Source organism: Aythya ferina (genome assembly GCF_964211825.1).
Source record: "Aythya ferina genome assembly, chromosome: 1".
Classification (NCBI taxonomy): Eukaryota; Metazoa; Chordata; class Aves; order Anseriformes; family Anatidae; genus Aythya; species Aythya ferina.
In genome coordinates this window covers 115,723,180-115,739,111 of record NC_140296.1, presented here as the reverse complement: position 1 = coordinate 115,739,111, position 15,932 = coordinate 115,723,180, and the positions used below count along the sequence as shown (strand labels likewise).

The 15,932-nt window shown below is 41.7% G+C and overlaps 1 protein-coding gene and 1 long non-coding RNA gene across 22 annotated transcripts in view; both read left to right on the top strand.

Moving 5' to 3' along the window:
* The window catches only part of LOC311434116 (uncharacterized protein), a 354,696-nt gene that overhangs the window by 155,240 nt on the left and 183,524 nt on the right, over positions 1 to 15,932 (top strand). For 10 of the 21 annotated variants that reach the window (XR_014691266.1, XR_014691267.1, XR_014691271.1 and 7 more), the window contains exons 1-2: positions 14,893 to 14,994; positions 15,347 to 15,412. Coding sequence is in view for 6 of the 21 variants with exons in the window: in XM_084514018.1 (XP_084370144.1) it covers positions 15,347 to 15,412 (66 nt within the window). In the remaining 15 variants the exon portion in view is untranslated. Of the gene's footprint in view, positions 1 to 14,892; positions 14,995 to 15,023; positions 15,099 to 15,346; positions 15,413 to 15,932 lie in introns of those variants that run through there. The other 11 variants (XR_014691263.1, XR_014691264.1, XR_014691265.1 and 8 more) reach the window with 2 other exon arrangements.
* Positions 6,164 to 8,737, top strand: LOC311424804. The gene is made up of 2 exons (XR_014686201.1): positions 6,164 to 6,205; positions 7,219 to 8,737. It is a non-coding gene; the product is annotated as an uncharacterized lncRNA (long non-coding RNA).

The following is a 15,932-nucleotide window of genomic DNA, read 5'->3' as shown; positions in this document are numbered from 1 at the left end:
TAGTTGATTCAGTACTCTGTCTGTTGACACAGCCTTGAACCTTTGCAGAATTTAGTACAGTTAGCCTAGGCATATTAAGAAATGGTAGGTTCTTACATCCTCTTCTGATGTTTATCTGTATCTCTTTACCTTTGGACTAATATGACAAGGGTCAGCAGGTTGTATGGTCTTATATTCTTCCATATTTATTTATTTTTAGGGATTTTAAGTGGTCAGAAAAAAAAAAAAAAAAAGAATAACAACAAATACACGTCTTCATGCTCACAGTAGGGGAAGCAGCTATTTTTTCACCACAGAGAGATTTGGCAGGAAACTCGCAATATTGGCCTTTTTTTATGCAAACCTGTACTTTTATTTATCTAAAGCATTTTTTGCAAACCTATAATCTTATTCATCTCCAGTATTGTATTCAGTGGTCTGAAAATTAACATTCCTTCACCTGCAGTTTCAGGACAGATATTATTTGAATCAGCAAGGGCTGTGGAAATGCCATTTGTTTGTACTTTAAGTTCTCAGAAATGAATCAGAAGCAGAGAAGGTGCAGACTCCTAATGCCTTAGATGAAACTGAGTCACCTTCTTTTGAGGAGAAGGGCCGCTGCAGATGTGGTATGTGCAGAGAATTCTCATGCAAGAGCTAGATTAATCCTTGAGCAGTAATGTGCCATTTCACAATTACCAAGCAGTTACAAATGAAGCAGCCAGGGGATTAAGGTATTATTCATTTCAGCTGCCTCAGAATACAAAGAAAGTTACCTCATCTCTCAGATAGGTGCTTCCAGCCTGATTACCTGGAGACTGCAGGCATTAGAAAGTGAATCCAAAAAACTGTTTTAATGAAAAATCTATTTAATACATATTAACAAAAAATCCATATTTGCCTGATAGTTTTTTTTAATGCCATTAGCGCTTAGTCTGTTAATGTTGTGGTATAAGGCACTCAAAATGTGATGGCTAGGGTGAACTTAAAAATTCAATGCTCCGTCCTTTTGTGTAATTGGTAATGTGATATTTTAGTTGCAAAATCAAAATGAAATTCTGCTTTAACTGTAAGGTTGTCAATCCAGAATAATTCCATTGAGGAAGAGTAATAGATTTCACAATTAGAAAAGATTGTTATTATCATCTAACATGGCCTCATACAAAATACCAACTCCTCTCCACAGATTCCATTTGGAAGCTCTTTTTTTTTTTTTCCTCTTACTGGAGATGCAGCAAATCTTCCAAAAGACACGCAAATTTGATTTAAAGACAGCAAGTGATGGAGAAATGGCTGTATTCCTAGGTAAATTATTGCAGCGTTTAAATATCCTCTTTGTTAAGATACCTGAAGAGACATGGAATTTGCCATGGAAAAATACCAAATCTCGTTTGGAATGGGCTGAGCAGAAGGTAAAAGCTGAATTATTCCAGGTATGCAGGCTGGGTCAGGAGTCTCTACTTTGTATTTTGTTGTGCAGTTACATCCTAAGAGACAATACATAAAGCCTATGTTTTATAGCCTCACGACTCTAGTATTTCATGGCTATGCTAAAACTTCAGCTTTTATTTCAAAATTGTTATTCACACTCAGACGTGCAAACAAGGCTTTGAAAACAGAAACAGAGAATGGCTCCAGTGCTCCAACTATTTCAGTTTACAGACAATTTGAAACAGTAGAATGGAAATACTGAGATGATCGTATTGAGGATTTCTACTATTAATTTTAGCCTGTGGGCATTTGGGTTTCTCCCTTCCCCCAGGTATGAAGGAGGACTCCCCATATACCACTGTCTGGTAAGCCCAAAGGCAGCCACAAGAGTAGAATATAACCTCTGCATGGTAATTGTCATAGTTTCTTGTCCTCATCTTCTTTCCTCTATGACCTCTTACACTCCTTTCCTTCTCGCATTTCCTCCAGCATTTCCCATATGAATGTGGAGTATTTTGTTGCTGTTCCTCTCCCATAGAACATTTTACCTCCTGAGTAATCCCCAGTGAAAGAGCTCGTGCTGCCCTGTAAAGCGTCCTGGGGCACAGTAGGATGACCAGGCTACAGAGATGAGCAGACAAACTGCTGCTTGACTCGTGTAAGTGTGGGCATGGGGGTGAGAGGGGGCTGCATAAAAGTGGTTGTGTGGTCATGAGGGGCAAGGCTTCCATTACAACAGAAAGTAAACACACTACACAGAATCTAAGCATGCTTTGGTGGAAAGCCATCTAGCAAGCACCCTGGTTTTAACCTACCACCCTGCTAGCTGGCCCCAAGCCCTGGATGAAACACTCTTAAGAATAATTTCAGTAGTCTTGAAATGAAGCTGTTTCTGGTGGAGAACCTGGCCATCATTCTGTACCAGGAGCACTGGCTCTCCTCATCATAATGGCTGTTACTTAAAAAACAGCTGCTTCCAGTGTACCTTTATTTTTTATTTTTACTTTAACATATAATAACAACAGAAATAACACCACAGGCAAGATGACATAATACTTGACTGCTGATATTTCAGGTTGGTGTTGCTTTCCATCCACATGTGGAACTCGATTGTTATAGACATAGTCCAAGTCTTTTAACACCTTGGTGTTTTACAGGGTAAAATACCGCTTTACAATTCTTGTATGTGTTAGTGTGAGTGATGAGAAGTGGTTCACAGGCAGAAGTCAGAGGTGGAAGCAAGGAACTACCTGCCTTCGTGGCTAGCTGAACCAAAGTAGCCCTGAAAACATGACTACTCTTCAGGAGGCTGGTACAAGTGTAGGAGAGGTAATGTCCTTTGGACAGGGTACCAGAAACTGGTCAGTCATCTATCGTCAGAATGGGTTCCTGGTGAAAGGACTTCCATATGCCCGCTTCAGAGGGAAGTAAACTGAGGAACAGAAACATTTGTTCTGCATTATATCTGGATTTGCTGCTGCAAGTGAAGTTGCCATGTGCTTAGACCACAGGAGCTGTTGAAGAGGCAGCCAAGAAAATGCCATAGCAAGGGCAAAATGACCTGTGTTGCAATACTGTACGATAATGTAACAGCACCTTTGTTATTATTTGTTATCAGTTTTAACCTAACAACTCCAGGTTTCCTTTAGAAAAAATTGTAAGAGGGTCTGAAAGGTGTGGGGAGTTTCTAGTCTCACAGTCCTTAAGCAGGGTACTGAAGTTTGTCAGCAAGACAGGAAATTAATAGTTTCGAGGCTGTGTCAGCTTTGTTTCACAATATAATTTGGACTGAGTGACATAGCTGTTCCCCAGTAGCACATATGTTCTCATTTAGCTGGCCTTCAAACAATGCAGCCACTACCCTTCTCCCGGTTCTTATGGATTAGCTTGATGACTAATTTTGGTAAAGTTCAGGGTGACGTGCAATACGCTGCTCATCTGATAAGCTGCGGACACGTCACCAGAGCTGAGTGATGCTGCTTTCTGAAGGAATTCACATTTTGGAATTTCTCATCCGCTCCCACAAATCCTCAGCTGAGAAGGCAAGATCAGGACACACGCTTAAAAACCTGGGAATGGCCCTGTGTCAGACACAACAACGGATGCAGTGCCCAGAAGTGTAGGAGTTGTGGGGCTGATTTATGAGCGTGCTATGGGAGAGAGTATTCCAAAAGGCCTCTTGCCATTTCCTCCTAACGCAACGGCTATGAGGACCGGCCTTGCAGCAGGAGAGAGGTCAGCAGAACACGATTACATAAGGCTGCTTGCTATGCCGAGAAACGCAGATGGCCGAAAAGTGTTTCATTTTTTTAAACGAAGTCACATGCGGGAGAGCAGCAGTTTGAGGCAGACAAGGAGTCTCCGAAGAGCAAATACAGCAAGAGTTGGTTTGTTCTTGTTTTAATTGAAAATAAGGTTGGAATCTGTCCAGGAAGTAGGTTTTGAAGGAAATGGTTGGCTTGCTCACAGTCCAAGCAATTTAGAATCACCTCCCATTATTTGTATTTCATCTTCAAGCACTTTGCACACGTATTCAGATGCTTGTACAGATAGCCATCTAGAAGAAACTAGGTCTAAATTCAGATGGGATCATCTGCTTGGATTGAATTCTACACGGTGCAGCAAAACAGGGGTTCAGCAGTTCTTTGCTTCTCAGTAAACACTCATTCACCACTATTTGGTATGAAATGCACTGCTGCTTCTCCTTTTTACCCCAATATTGTTCTGTCACATGTTAATCCAGAATTACATTTTGTTCTTGATAGATGGCTACAGAAGAACAAACCTCAGTACAGAAGTTACAGCCAGTGCTATACAGATTTACAAAATGAAATTTCCGCTCTCACTGACCTTTTTGCAATTTTATTGTTTTATTTTTTTTTCCTTTTTGATCTTTGTTGCAATTTAAAACTCTCACTGATTTCTTTTCATCTCTAAGGGCTAAAGACCAAGATTTCCTGACTTACAGTGGCCTTTTTTCTCCTTTTAATTTAATTCATTACTGCCTATAATAAGCCTTTGCTTTAAAAATATTTTATAACAAAATCAAACCAAAGTGAAAGAAAAGTTACTATAGAGCTACAGTTATAGCTGTCAGGGTGAAAATCAATTTCAGACACAGATGTACGAGGAATAACATTTCAACAAGTTGATTTATAAACTATGCTAGACATTATATATTTAAGCAAACTCAGCGTTCCTGAAAAGTACTAGAATGACAGTGCTGGAAATTGAACACCTCTCTTCGGTGTGATAATATGACAATAGCACTATTTACACGGTGTTTCCTTTTTTTTTTTTTTTTTGCAAATGAAGATGTGTTTTCTTTGCCTTGCCTCTCAGTGGACACATCATATAGGGAATTTGCAATTTTCTTCAGCATCATCCTGAGCCTAAGGCAAATGGCAGGAACTCTTGATCCTGACAGCTTTTTGCACAGCTTACTTTGAAATACCTGAGAGGATGGAGACTCCATAGTCTCCTCAAGTGATCTATTCCACTGCAATTACCAGCACCCTTAAGTGCTGGTAAGCTTTTCTACATGTCTTAAACTAAATCTATCATGTTGCGGTTAAGTTGGTTCTTCTTCAGTTCACCAGGGACATGGGGAATAGATTATTATGTTCCTCCTCTTTGCTGTGATTTGGACAAAGACTTAAAACTAAGTGGGAGAACAGATAGCATAAAAGGGTCGCAGGGTGGACATGAAGAAATGCAGTAGACCATCTGCTCAGCATCTTAAGCAAGTGTGTATCAATCTACGTGTGAGATGAAAGGAGTTTGGGAGTAAGGTAGAGGATCTGGGAGTCCTGCTGCCCAGTTGACGTGATGTCTGAATTGGCAAAGCAGACCCCGGGCTGGACTGAGTCATGGCTTTTCCTTTAGAAAGCTCTAGCCTGTGGAGGGAGGTCCTCCGCTGGGAGTTTTCTCTTCTCTAGATCAAAACCACACAGTTCGTTGAAACTTGTCTTTGTAAATTTTATCTTTTGAACATTTTCTAATCTTTTTGCTCCTCTCCAGTGGACTGAATCCAGACGGAAAAAGATCCTGAACAGATAATCCAGTGATCATCTAAGAGCTGAGTCAGAAGTGTGGTCTCTTGCGTCAGAAATGTGGTCTCTTAAGCCCTAAACGGATGCTTCTTTATAGCTGACCAAGTGTTTTCTCTTGACTCCTCAGAATGATGCAGCTGCACCCTTAAAGTATAACAGGGCCAGGTGAACCTCAGTGTTTTTCTGTTTTCTAGCAAAGTGCCCACTAACACAGCTATGATGGGTACACCTGTTCAACCAGAACTGGGTTATGCTTAGATCTCCTTTTCAATGAGACATTCAAACAGATATTCAATAGCCTTTAACTATCCCCCTACAATCAGAGCGCCTTTTTAATGTGCATGTCGAAGGAAACAAAGAAGGCTCTGCAGTGATAAGGAACAGTTTGTAGTCTCTCCATCATCCATATACTGTTTTTTCTGTTAGACAGGAAAGTGCCTGGTGTCCCAGCAAAACATAACGTGAGAATGCCATGCCCAGCTGCGTGCAGAGAAAGAGTGTCACCGAGCCAGGAGCCAAGAGAGGGGTGCAGCATCTGGTGGCAGCAGAAGGATGTGCCTGCGAGCACCATCCTTTGAAGCATGGGGCCTCCGCTAAATGTCTTCCTCCTGGCACCACCACCCCCCCTCTGCAGTGGGACCCCATATGCCGAGCACAGCTAGTGAGGGAGTAATAAATCAGGGCGAGCAGCTGCGCCTGCCAGGAAAGGTCAGGCAGCAGGAGCAAAGCTGGGGGACAGTGATGTGAGTGCGGGGTGGGATGCAGGGAAGGAGCTGGAGGCAGGAGGCAGCTCTGAGCCGTGCGAGGCTCATACAAGGGGCATGAAAGGCTTCTCCCTTTTCAAAGGGAGAAGATAGGTTAAAAAAACGATGGTGCACTCATTTGGTGTAAAGTGCTCGAGAAGATGAGGTCAGTGAGAGAACCCAAATTAGTGTGGAACAGGAAATACTGTTTAACAAAGGGAAAAAGGGTGTCAAACAGTAAGACACAGTCACTTAACTAGAATCTGGGTGGTTTTTGTAGAGACACAACAGGAAATTTTCCACACTACGTGGCAATTACTGAAATAGTATTTTTGACCTATCACATTGAACAAAAAGCTAAGTTTTCTGAAGACAGAAGGGTTTGTTTCTTGGGCCTCATTGATTGTGTACAGACACTGTTCTTTGCAGGGTTGAGGGGGGGAGACAAGAGGTTTCTTGTGGAGCTGAAGACTCAATAGCAGGCTGATAAATTCTGTAAAGGTTTCACTTCTCCAGTCATGCAGTACTCAGAAACAAGCCAGGATGCCTCTGATTTCCAGTTGCTAATGAAATTGTATTGTGCTATTGCTTTGCTACTTACCAAAGCACCTTGCAGTGTTTAGATGCCAGGCGTGCTAGTTTTTCTTCCCGTCTTTTAGCCCGGTTCAGCTCTGACCGGCTCATTTCTTTGGGAAGCCGGGCTGCCACCTCTGCTGAAACCCCGGCAGATCCGCAAGACGCATTCTCAGTGGAGGGAGGGCAGCAATTATTGTCTCCGCAGCCCCCCAAACCCCTTAATTCCCTCTCCCCCCTCCTGCACCCGGCTGGGCTCCGCATCCCTCGGGCCGGGGCTGGGCGGCGTGCTCAGAGCTCCCCCCGCCGTCCGGCGCTGCTCCGGCTGGCAAAGAGGGAAGGTCTGCGGGAGTTTCTTCCTTCAGTTACAGCAGAATGAGGGGCCGGCGGGTTTTGGTGGGTTTCCTTTTATTTTTCTCCGAGATTCTTCTTCCCTGCAGGGTAGCTAGAGGCTAGTGTCACAGGCTTTTGCACAGAGAGTCGCCTCCAACTGAAGGGACGTGATGGCTCACGTGGAATTGCTCTGTGGCATCACCCTCGCTTACTGACGCCACCACCCTGTAGCCCCCCAGCCCAAACAAGGATTTGGGACAAGGATTATCACCCGCGGGCTTTGGTACAGGATCGCAGCAGGTCAGCAAACAAATTTGTCCCAACACAAGGTTGCCCCTTGGGCTGCAGGAGTACAGGGAGGCAGAGGCAGGGAGGATGAAAACCTCCTTAGAAGTCAGAAGAAGTAAAGTTCCTGAACTGAGCTAACCAGACAGCTCAACGTGAGAAGTTTGCTACAACAACAGCTCCTCTCTGTGTCACCGAGATGGCTCTTTCAGCAGCTATGTCTTTATGCAGAGAAGCGGCGCTGCCTGGGCAGGCAGTTTGTTGGTATCAGCTCTACGGTGAGAGCCTCTCAGCATCCGACATCTCCAGAGCCTCCGCTGTTTCACCTTTCACAGGGGTCGTAGTCTGCTTCTCTTCTTTGCTTCTGTTGAAGTTTTTTATTCTTCATCCAAAGCGGTTTTGCAAATCCTGCCCCCCACACCTTATCTGCTAATTAACCCTTTTCCTCATCAGACATCAGTAAGACTTTTCAAATATAATTTTTTCCTGTTTTTCCCTGTAGGCCGTTTGTTTCCCTTTACACTTTGAGTTTCCTTTATTTCTGCTGCTAAATTGTTCTCCGTTTTCATCCTTCTCATGGTCTCACTCTTTTCATTAGTCCCACATTCTCCAAAAAATTCTTTGCAGTCACAGTATCAATCGGGGAAAAAAAAATGTGGCCAACAGCTGAAAGTTGTCCTTTTGATCAATTCAGCCAAGAAACTGCTTACAGCCTCCTGGCTCCACTCACAGACTACCATTCAGTGACCTCTCCAAGGGTCAAGTACTAACAGGGATCAGTATTCATGTACAGAGCATTTCCAACCACTGTATCCTGAAACATGAATTACAGCATTCTGTATTCCAAGAGGCAACTTTGAATTATTTTATTTGTCAAAGTGCAACACCTCAACTCACTTGGGGCAAAGTATTTTCTTCTGAGGACATATTTTATCAAAATGCCCTCCTCTGTGGGGCAAGAAATTTTCTGTGAAGTTACCATGGACTAAATGGTTTCCCCTCCTTCGATTCGCACTGTTTGATATTATCTTGGCTGTGATTTCATCAGAAACCGTGAACAAAACAGTGTGGTAAGGCAGCGAGCAGAAGACCTTCACAGGAAAATTAAATGACACAAGAAGTGGCGTTAGAGATTTGTAATGAGGGGGCTGCTGAGAGAATGCTGGCAGCATAAATGTCAGGGAACAAGCAAGCTGTGAGAGGTGTGATTGCTCAAATGAGTGTTGAACGTTCATGGTTATGAAAGGCCCCCGTGCCATTTTCCATGCAAGTAGCAATGTGAAAATCCAATGATCCACCAAATTCTTTCACTCTCCTCGTCACATAAAGTTCCTTATCTAGTTGCAATTTGTTATGCACTTCTTCCTCCTTTGTCTTTTACGCAGAAAGGCATTCTCATCTCAGCACTGCAGAAAGAATGAATGTGTTCCTGCGTGTTGTGAACAGAGCCGGCTTAAATTTCCTAGATAAAACATAGCTTGGACAATAATAGTGTCTTCAGGAGAGGTTGTTTTTTAATATGCTTTTTCACATGCTAGTTTTAAAAAATGGAAAACTTGACATCAGTACAGATAACTCCAGTTGGTGATAACTAGGATTTGGTAATCCAAAAGAATTAGTTGTCATTTCAGTGAAACATTGAAGGGCTTGGAAACTGGGTACATGATAAGTATAGAAGTATATAAATGGTTTTGAAGCCTAATTCTTTGGTTTAGGTCATGCCTAAACTCACACTGTAGGAACTCCCTTTCTGGATGAAAATCACATTGAAAAGGTGGCATTCTTAGTGTATACAGGGATTTCTATACCGATGGCAGTCAGGAAACCCTCCCATCAGCAGGCACAGTAAAGTATCTCCAAGGTTTTGACTGCAGTTTTGCTGGACCTTTACATGCCTTCTCTGTTAGGTGACTGATTTTGCTGATTCACAGAGCAGTTAAGAGAAGTATCACCGGGAAGTAAAAATCATCATTGCATCTTCTGTAGATGCAATACTTAGAGATTCAGTCTGCGAGCTGAACAGCCCCTCCTCACTCTCTGTGTCCTGGGGAAGACAGCTCTGATGAAGCACTCCTGCAAGAGGCAAACGAAATGCTTGTCTCCATTCTCGTTAGTTGCTGAGAGATTTAAATGTGCAGGAAAGTGGAGGCTCAAGTTAGCAGCTAACTTGTTAGCTTGTTTTGCTGTGGAAAACATGGGTCCTGTTCTTCCCCTCTCTCCTCCTTTTCACCCTCATCACACCACACTTGGCCCAAGGAGGACTCTGCAGCTGCTGCCACTTGGTCCTAGCAAACCTAGGAAGGGAGAAGGAGCTCCCTGAGGCAAGGCCCACCAGCACCCTGTCAGGGTGGCAAAGGGAGCTGTGCATTCCCTAGGGCAGGGGCACGCTCAGGTAAAGCTGGAGGAATAAAAGGGATTGGCTTGGTGCTGCAGTGCTGAAAATCCCTGCAACTGACACATGAAGGTGAGAAGAAAGGCAGCTGGAGAGAAGAAAAACAAAAATCACTTTGGACCAACAAGAAACATTTAATTCAGCTGCAAACTACTTACTTTTGGTGCATAGATAAAGGGAATATGAATTTTGTTCAAGCTTTTTTTTTTTTTTTTTTTTCCTTCAGTTTATGTCAACTTTAAATCACATTAATGTTAAGATAAGATTCCAACCAAAGAGTAGAAATCTAAAGAGCTTCTCTGAATTAATAACAGTAATGAAAGAAAATATTTCCAAAACAAGGATTTCATGATGCCAGCATCTAAATGAAATACTTTGAGGCTTTTGAAGTCCCTCAGCACACACATGCACCCACTTTTCTTATTGGCCAAACGCTGAGTTCAGTGAAACATCATCCCATCCTTCAGTGTTTTTACTGGTTGTTACACACCGGTGCCAAAATGACTTGGGGAATTATCCCAGGCTACTGGGTATAACGATGCTGGGGAGAGAGAGAGTAAACTTGGTCTTAAGACTGTATTATATTACTGTATGCAATTAATGGCTGTGTTGGGAGAGCAAATATCTGGGAACATAAATTTAATTATCACCTAGGGGCTACCAGGGAAAAGCAGAAAGTTTAACATCATCAGTTAGGCTGAAGAGCTCCCACCCCAGGGGCTCAAATTGCTTTGCTGAGAGAGCTCGCAGCCCCATCAGACACACATAGAGGGTAAAGCAAGAAGTAGCATCCAAAAGTTTGGTACAATCTCTGACCTAATACAATGTGAGTTCTTTCTTCATTGATTTGAAATCCTCCCGTTTTTCTGGTCTCACTCATACTTTTTCACTTCTGGCATCGGTGATATCTGTCATAAGGAACATAACTCAAGTGACCTAATTTTTGGCAGTTATGAGAGCTGTAAAATAAAGTATTACTCTTATTTCACACCATTAGGTCAAATTAGCTTTATCAGCTGGAACTCATCTTGGTGACCAGAGGCTGAACACTGTGAAGAGCCCCCTTGTGCTCCTTGGTTCTGGTTGTGCAATTGCTGCCAAACGAAGAAATGTCTGTACCCTCTGAGCTGCAGAGGGCAGCTGTGAGTCCCAAGTTTGGATGGTCTGGCAATGCTCTTCCATCATGCAGATATTTCCTAACATGTCTTGCAGGCCCAAATTTCTGTCCTCTTTTGGGGCCAGAGTTGCTTTCCCACCCAAATGCTTAGCACTTCCAGCGATTTCCAGACTTATCCAGAGTAAAATATTTCAGTGAAAAACACATAGTTGATAAAGCTATGTTCAGGGAAATTCTTCATTGTTGTCTGCCTCAGCAGTGAACCAGCAGAAAAATCCCAGCCAACAAACTGTGGTTGTGCCCAGGGCTGGGGGATTGTGAGCTGCTGGGGTTAGAAAGGAAAACAAACAAACAAAAACAATACTGTCCCACCACCAACAAAACCAACATATCTTCCATATCTTTTCTTGTAAGACTGATTCTTGTTTGTAGGGGCAATACTTTACATCAACTTTTCAATGAAATCTGTCTTGAAGCGTCCATGGTGCACGGGGTGCAATGAAACAAACCTAAGTGAGACTCGTGTTTATGCTTCTTCCTCTCCTTTTTCAGGTTATTGCTCCCTTCTGCAACCTGACTTTGCTTTCATCTTTTCTCCTTCAAATAGTCCCTTATGAATCCTGTTTCTCATCACAAAGCTTCCATTTTTTCCACTTCTTCTGTAACAGTCATATCTTTGAGAGATGCCATCAGTAAACAGAGAGTTGTGTGGTCTAGAGATCTGTGTAATTAAGTAGTCAGAGCTCGCACCCTGAAATAAATGGATCGCTGCTAAATTGCTTGGCTCTCGGTGATTGCTGAACACTGGAATTACAGAACTAAGGAACCACTGGTAGCAATTTACCTCTCCGAAACACTCTGGAAATGTGGATGACAATGGGAATGTGCTCAAATAGTGCTGGCAGCAGTGGGAGGCAGTCATAAGGAAGACAGACAGAATATAGCCTCTTTTTTATGACAATACATGACTGATATTTTTGATAGCTTTCCATTAACTCAGGCAGAGATGACTATGATATACCGCACTACAGAAATTCGAGGACCAAGTCCTGCATTCCAGGGAAAAGTGATACGTACAAGAAACAGCTTTTTAACAGAGTAGAAAAAGAACTCAGAAAATTGTGTGTCTGATCTGATGCTAAAGAATTGGTTTGTCAATTTGCAGGGGACTGGCTGAGTTCCTGATCAGGGCTTATGGACAGGGGTGTAAGGAAAGACGTTAAGAGTGAGACTTTTGGAAAATCAGAATCTGCAAAAAAATGTGGTGATTTGACAAGGAAAGGAAATCTCAAGGGCAGGACTGAAAGACAAACAGTGTTCTGACACTGGGGTCACTGCAAAAAGTTCAGAGAGGAGATGTAGGTAGAAAGAGAAGCAAAGCTCAAAGTCTGAGTATACAAGAGCAGCATGCAGAGCTGCCTGGATTGGGATGAGCGGCACAAAGCCACGTACTCTGAAAAACATTCAAGTGTTATGCCGAATTACATCAACTTCCACAAATGTGCAAACGTTAGCTGGCCATGAACAGCTGGGGTAAAAGGACATCGCCAGCCCCATTTTTACAAGGTAATCCTTCACAAGAGCAACGGACAAGATTTCAGCAAAAGATAAATGCACTGTTAGCCGGAGAGCAAATGGAACATTTATTAATTTTAAGCTCTATATAGGTGTGCAAGCCAGCGTTGTACCAGAGACAGTGATAGCAGCAAGGAAAGAAGAGCCCAGATAAGACAAATGGACAGAATTCAGGATTGCTGTTGTGATCTTACTGCCATTAAGAGAGTGAGTGAAGGAAATGTACAAGTAAATAACATACTGCAAAGGTTCAATTTATAATCATATCAGGAACAAAAATATCCTTGTCTGATTTTCAAACATGTCAAGTTCTTCATCTTATGCAGTGGTGCTGCACCTTGGAAGGAAGAATGACAACATCGGATTCTTCACCAGTGCAGAAGAAAGCATTCAGTAGAATACAACGTAAACCTGAAAATGCAGCTGTTCCACTGCACGTGGAGGCACAAAGAAAGGAGCTGGCTAAGCTTATCATTGTAGGGAAAAAGAGCAAGGAACAGAATAGAGCAAGATAATTTCTGTAGGAAAAAAAACCAAATGTTTCTCTAAGCAATAGAATGAATGAAGTTTGTAGATTATGTCTCTAGATTAAATGTTGTTGTTGTTTTTGTTGTTTGTTTGTTTGTTTGTTTTGAATTATACAAAGATATTCTGCTGTGTTTGCAGCAGACACCAAGAATATTTTCCTCCATTTTCCCTCATATCTCTTCTCAGCAGAATATTGGCAAAAAATGGCCTGCAATGTTTAGCTAGAGAAGTTGCCAGAAAAGATAAAAAAATGGTTGGGAGGAGTGAATTTGTGAAAGTCCTAATTCCAGTTTTCCTTCTTCTCTGCCATGCATTTTATGAAACCTATAGGAAATAAATATCTTTAAGTCCTCCTCCTCTTTGTGAAAATTTCGTAGAACATTAGAACATGGCAAGGCAAACACACAGCCAGGGTACCACAGGAACACTGGCTCTGTAGGAAACTAAGCTAATCCTTTAGCTGTATATTGATTGAACAGAAAATCAACAGCAACAATAAAGTAAAAATGGAAGGTAAGCAGCTACTAGGTGGGTTTCTCTTGCTGGACCACCAGTATGGTTACGGCAAATGTCTTAAGAGAAACAGGGTCCATGTAGCACATAAGTAGGATGGCCTTGGAGAGACACTGCTTCTTCTGACTGATATTTAGACTGTCTGATGCCAAATGTTTTACAGCGGAGTATGTAAAATGGAATTTGATGGGACTAGTAGTTAGCGTAGCCCAAGCAGATGCAAAGATCTCCTTGTATGCTGTCTTATTTATAATGCAGATTTCATACTTGGATATGTTTGCCCTTTTCTGCTGTCCGCTTGCTGACCTCTTTACCTAGCTTGCACCTAGTTTGTTGTATTTGCTAAATGTATAAGCTATACAGTGTAATCACAAAGCCTAAGTAAAACAGAAGAAAGGTCAGTGTTCAATGCTGTATTTCACATACTAGTGAACAAAAACATATTCCCATTTCACAGGTATCTGATATTTTTCTGCAGGTTTGACAATATCATTTCTGCAATGTTTTCCTATATGATCTGGCTAAGATAGCCACTTAGGGCAATTTAGCTCATTTCTATATAACTGAGGTTTTTCAAGTGGCATTAACGTGATACAAATGAGAAATCCTCTTCTTTTCCCTCTTTTTTTTTTTTTTTTTTTTTTTTTTTTGCCAAATTGCTTTCTGAACCCAGGTAAATTTTTGAAATCAATATCATTCTGTGTCTATGAACTCACCTGTCATTATGTGACAAACATAATACATGCTTTGAACTTCTACCTTTCCTTGTCACCTTCTAGTCCTTTTTTTTTTTTTTTTTTTTTTTTGGAATAAAGAATGAATGGGTCTATTCCTGTTCATCTTTACTTAGTTTCTGCTGGGTGAACAACATTGCCCTACCTTACCTGCTTAATGTACTTTGAATGTAGACTAAAATAGGTAACAAGGGGAGTTATGTGTCATGCAGTGGTGCTTTCTTAAAATAATGTGTGGGAAGAAGGAAAATAACCTGGAGTTTTCCACTCCTGCTAATTGCCTTCTTTACCAGTTTATTGTAACGTGTTCCATACCGCACACTTTGTGCTCACTCTGCCATAGAAGTGAGCCAGCAGTATTTGAGTATGAAAGACCTTCTGTGTGGTGAAGCTCTATTATTTGTCCTGCCTTTTTAGAAGATAAAAGCTGCTAACTAGCTTGCTTTATTTTTATTCTGCAGCTGTGATATCCTTAGCTGTCTTTCAAGCCCATTAATCAGTTTCCCAATCTAGAAGCAGGGCACAGATGTAGAGAATCTGCTTTTTCATACACCTCCTTTCTGTCCTGAGCTCATGGGTTCCCTGGCATTAACAACCAAATTGAAGCCATCAGTTCCAAATTAGAAATGCAGATAAGCTCTCATGAGTTTGGCTCTTTGGCAATGCCCCTTTAGCTACTGATCAGCCTGAAGCTCTGGTGTTCCGTTCTACCTTTGTCTTTGTGTACTTCTGCGATCCGGTAATTTGCCCTTATAATCCAGTAGCAGATGCAAAATGGCTCTGATTGTGCCCAACAAGGGACTTTGGATGTGATAGTGTTTTTTACGTCCCTGTATTGTAAGGGTATGTTTCCAGCCTCCTTGCTCGAGGTTCCTGACAAATAATAAGGATGAAACCAACTGTTCTCTCCCCTAAGTTATAAAACTTCTCTGTTTATTTTATTTTTAGGTTTTACTCAAAGCATTCTAAAAGGAAAAGGGAATCAAAGCATCATAATATAGTCTTCTAGGCTCTTAGAGATTCTTTAAGCAATATGTGTAGAAAAAGACATGAAGAGTTAATAATGTGCTTGTTCTCCTGTTTTGTATTAGGGTGGGCTTGTACTGAGGACTTGCACTCTCCCTGAGAATCTTCTGCTGATCCTTGCCCAAAATGTGGTGAGTACTATGGAGAAACTGTAGTAGATGCTACTCTTTGTTCTCAATACATATGTAAGCTGAAGCTGAGGATCTTGCATTGTTGTTTAACAGACAGTGGAACTTCAGTTCTCAACTACGTTTGGTTTTTACTTCTAAACTTGATGATTGTATCTCTTCAGAATTAAGAAATCTAATCACTGAATCCAATAGCTTTATTTAGCGTAATACAACCTGTCTTTCCAGTGTGCAGAATGTGTTTAGTACTAATTACCCTTGTTATTGTTGTACATTCATTTTACAAGCAAATTTTTAAAATCTCTAGGTACCGTTATGACATGTTATTTTGTGTTGCGCAATAAATTCATTGTTAATTGCCAGTTTCCAAATGTTACCCACCGTGGTTACTTTATCCCCACCCTGTCCGTATGATCAATATGTCCTGTGGGAAACACGTAGAGTTTGAGGTGGGAATGGAACAATGAGATATTTCACCTGTAGGAAATTGAGCCTGTGCTTGTTAATGTTGTTCCATCCATAG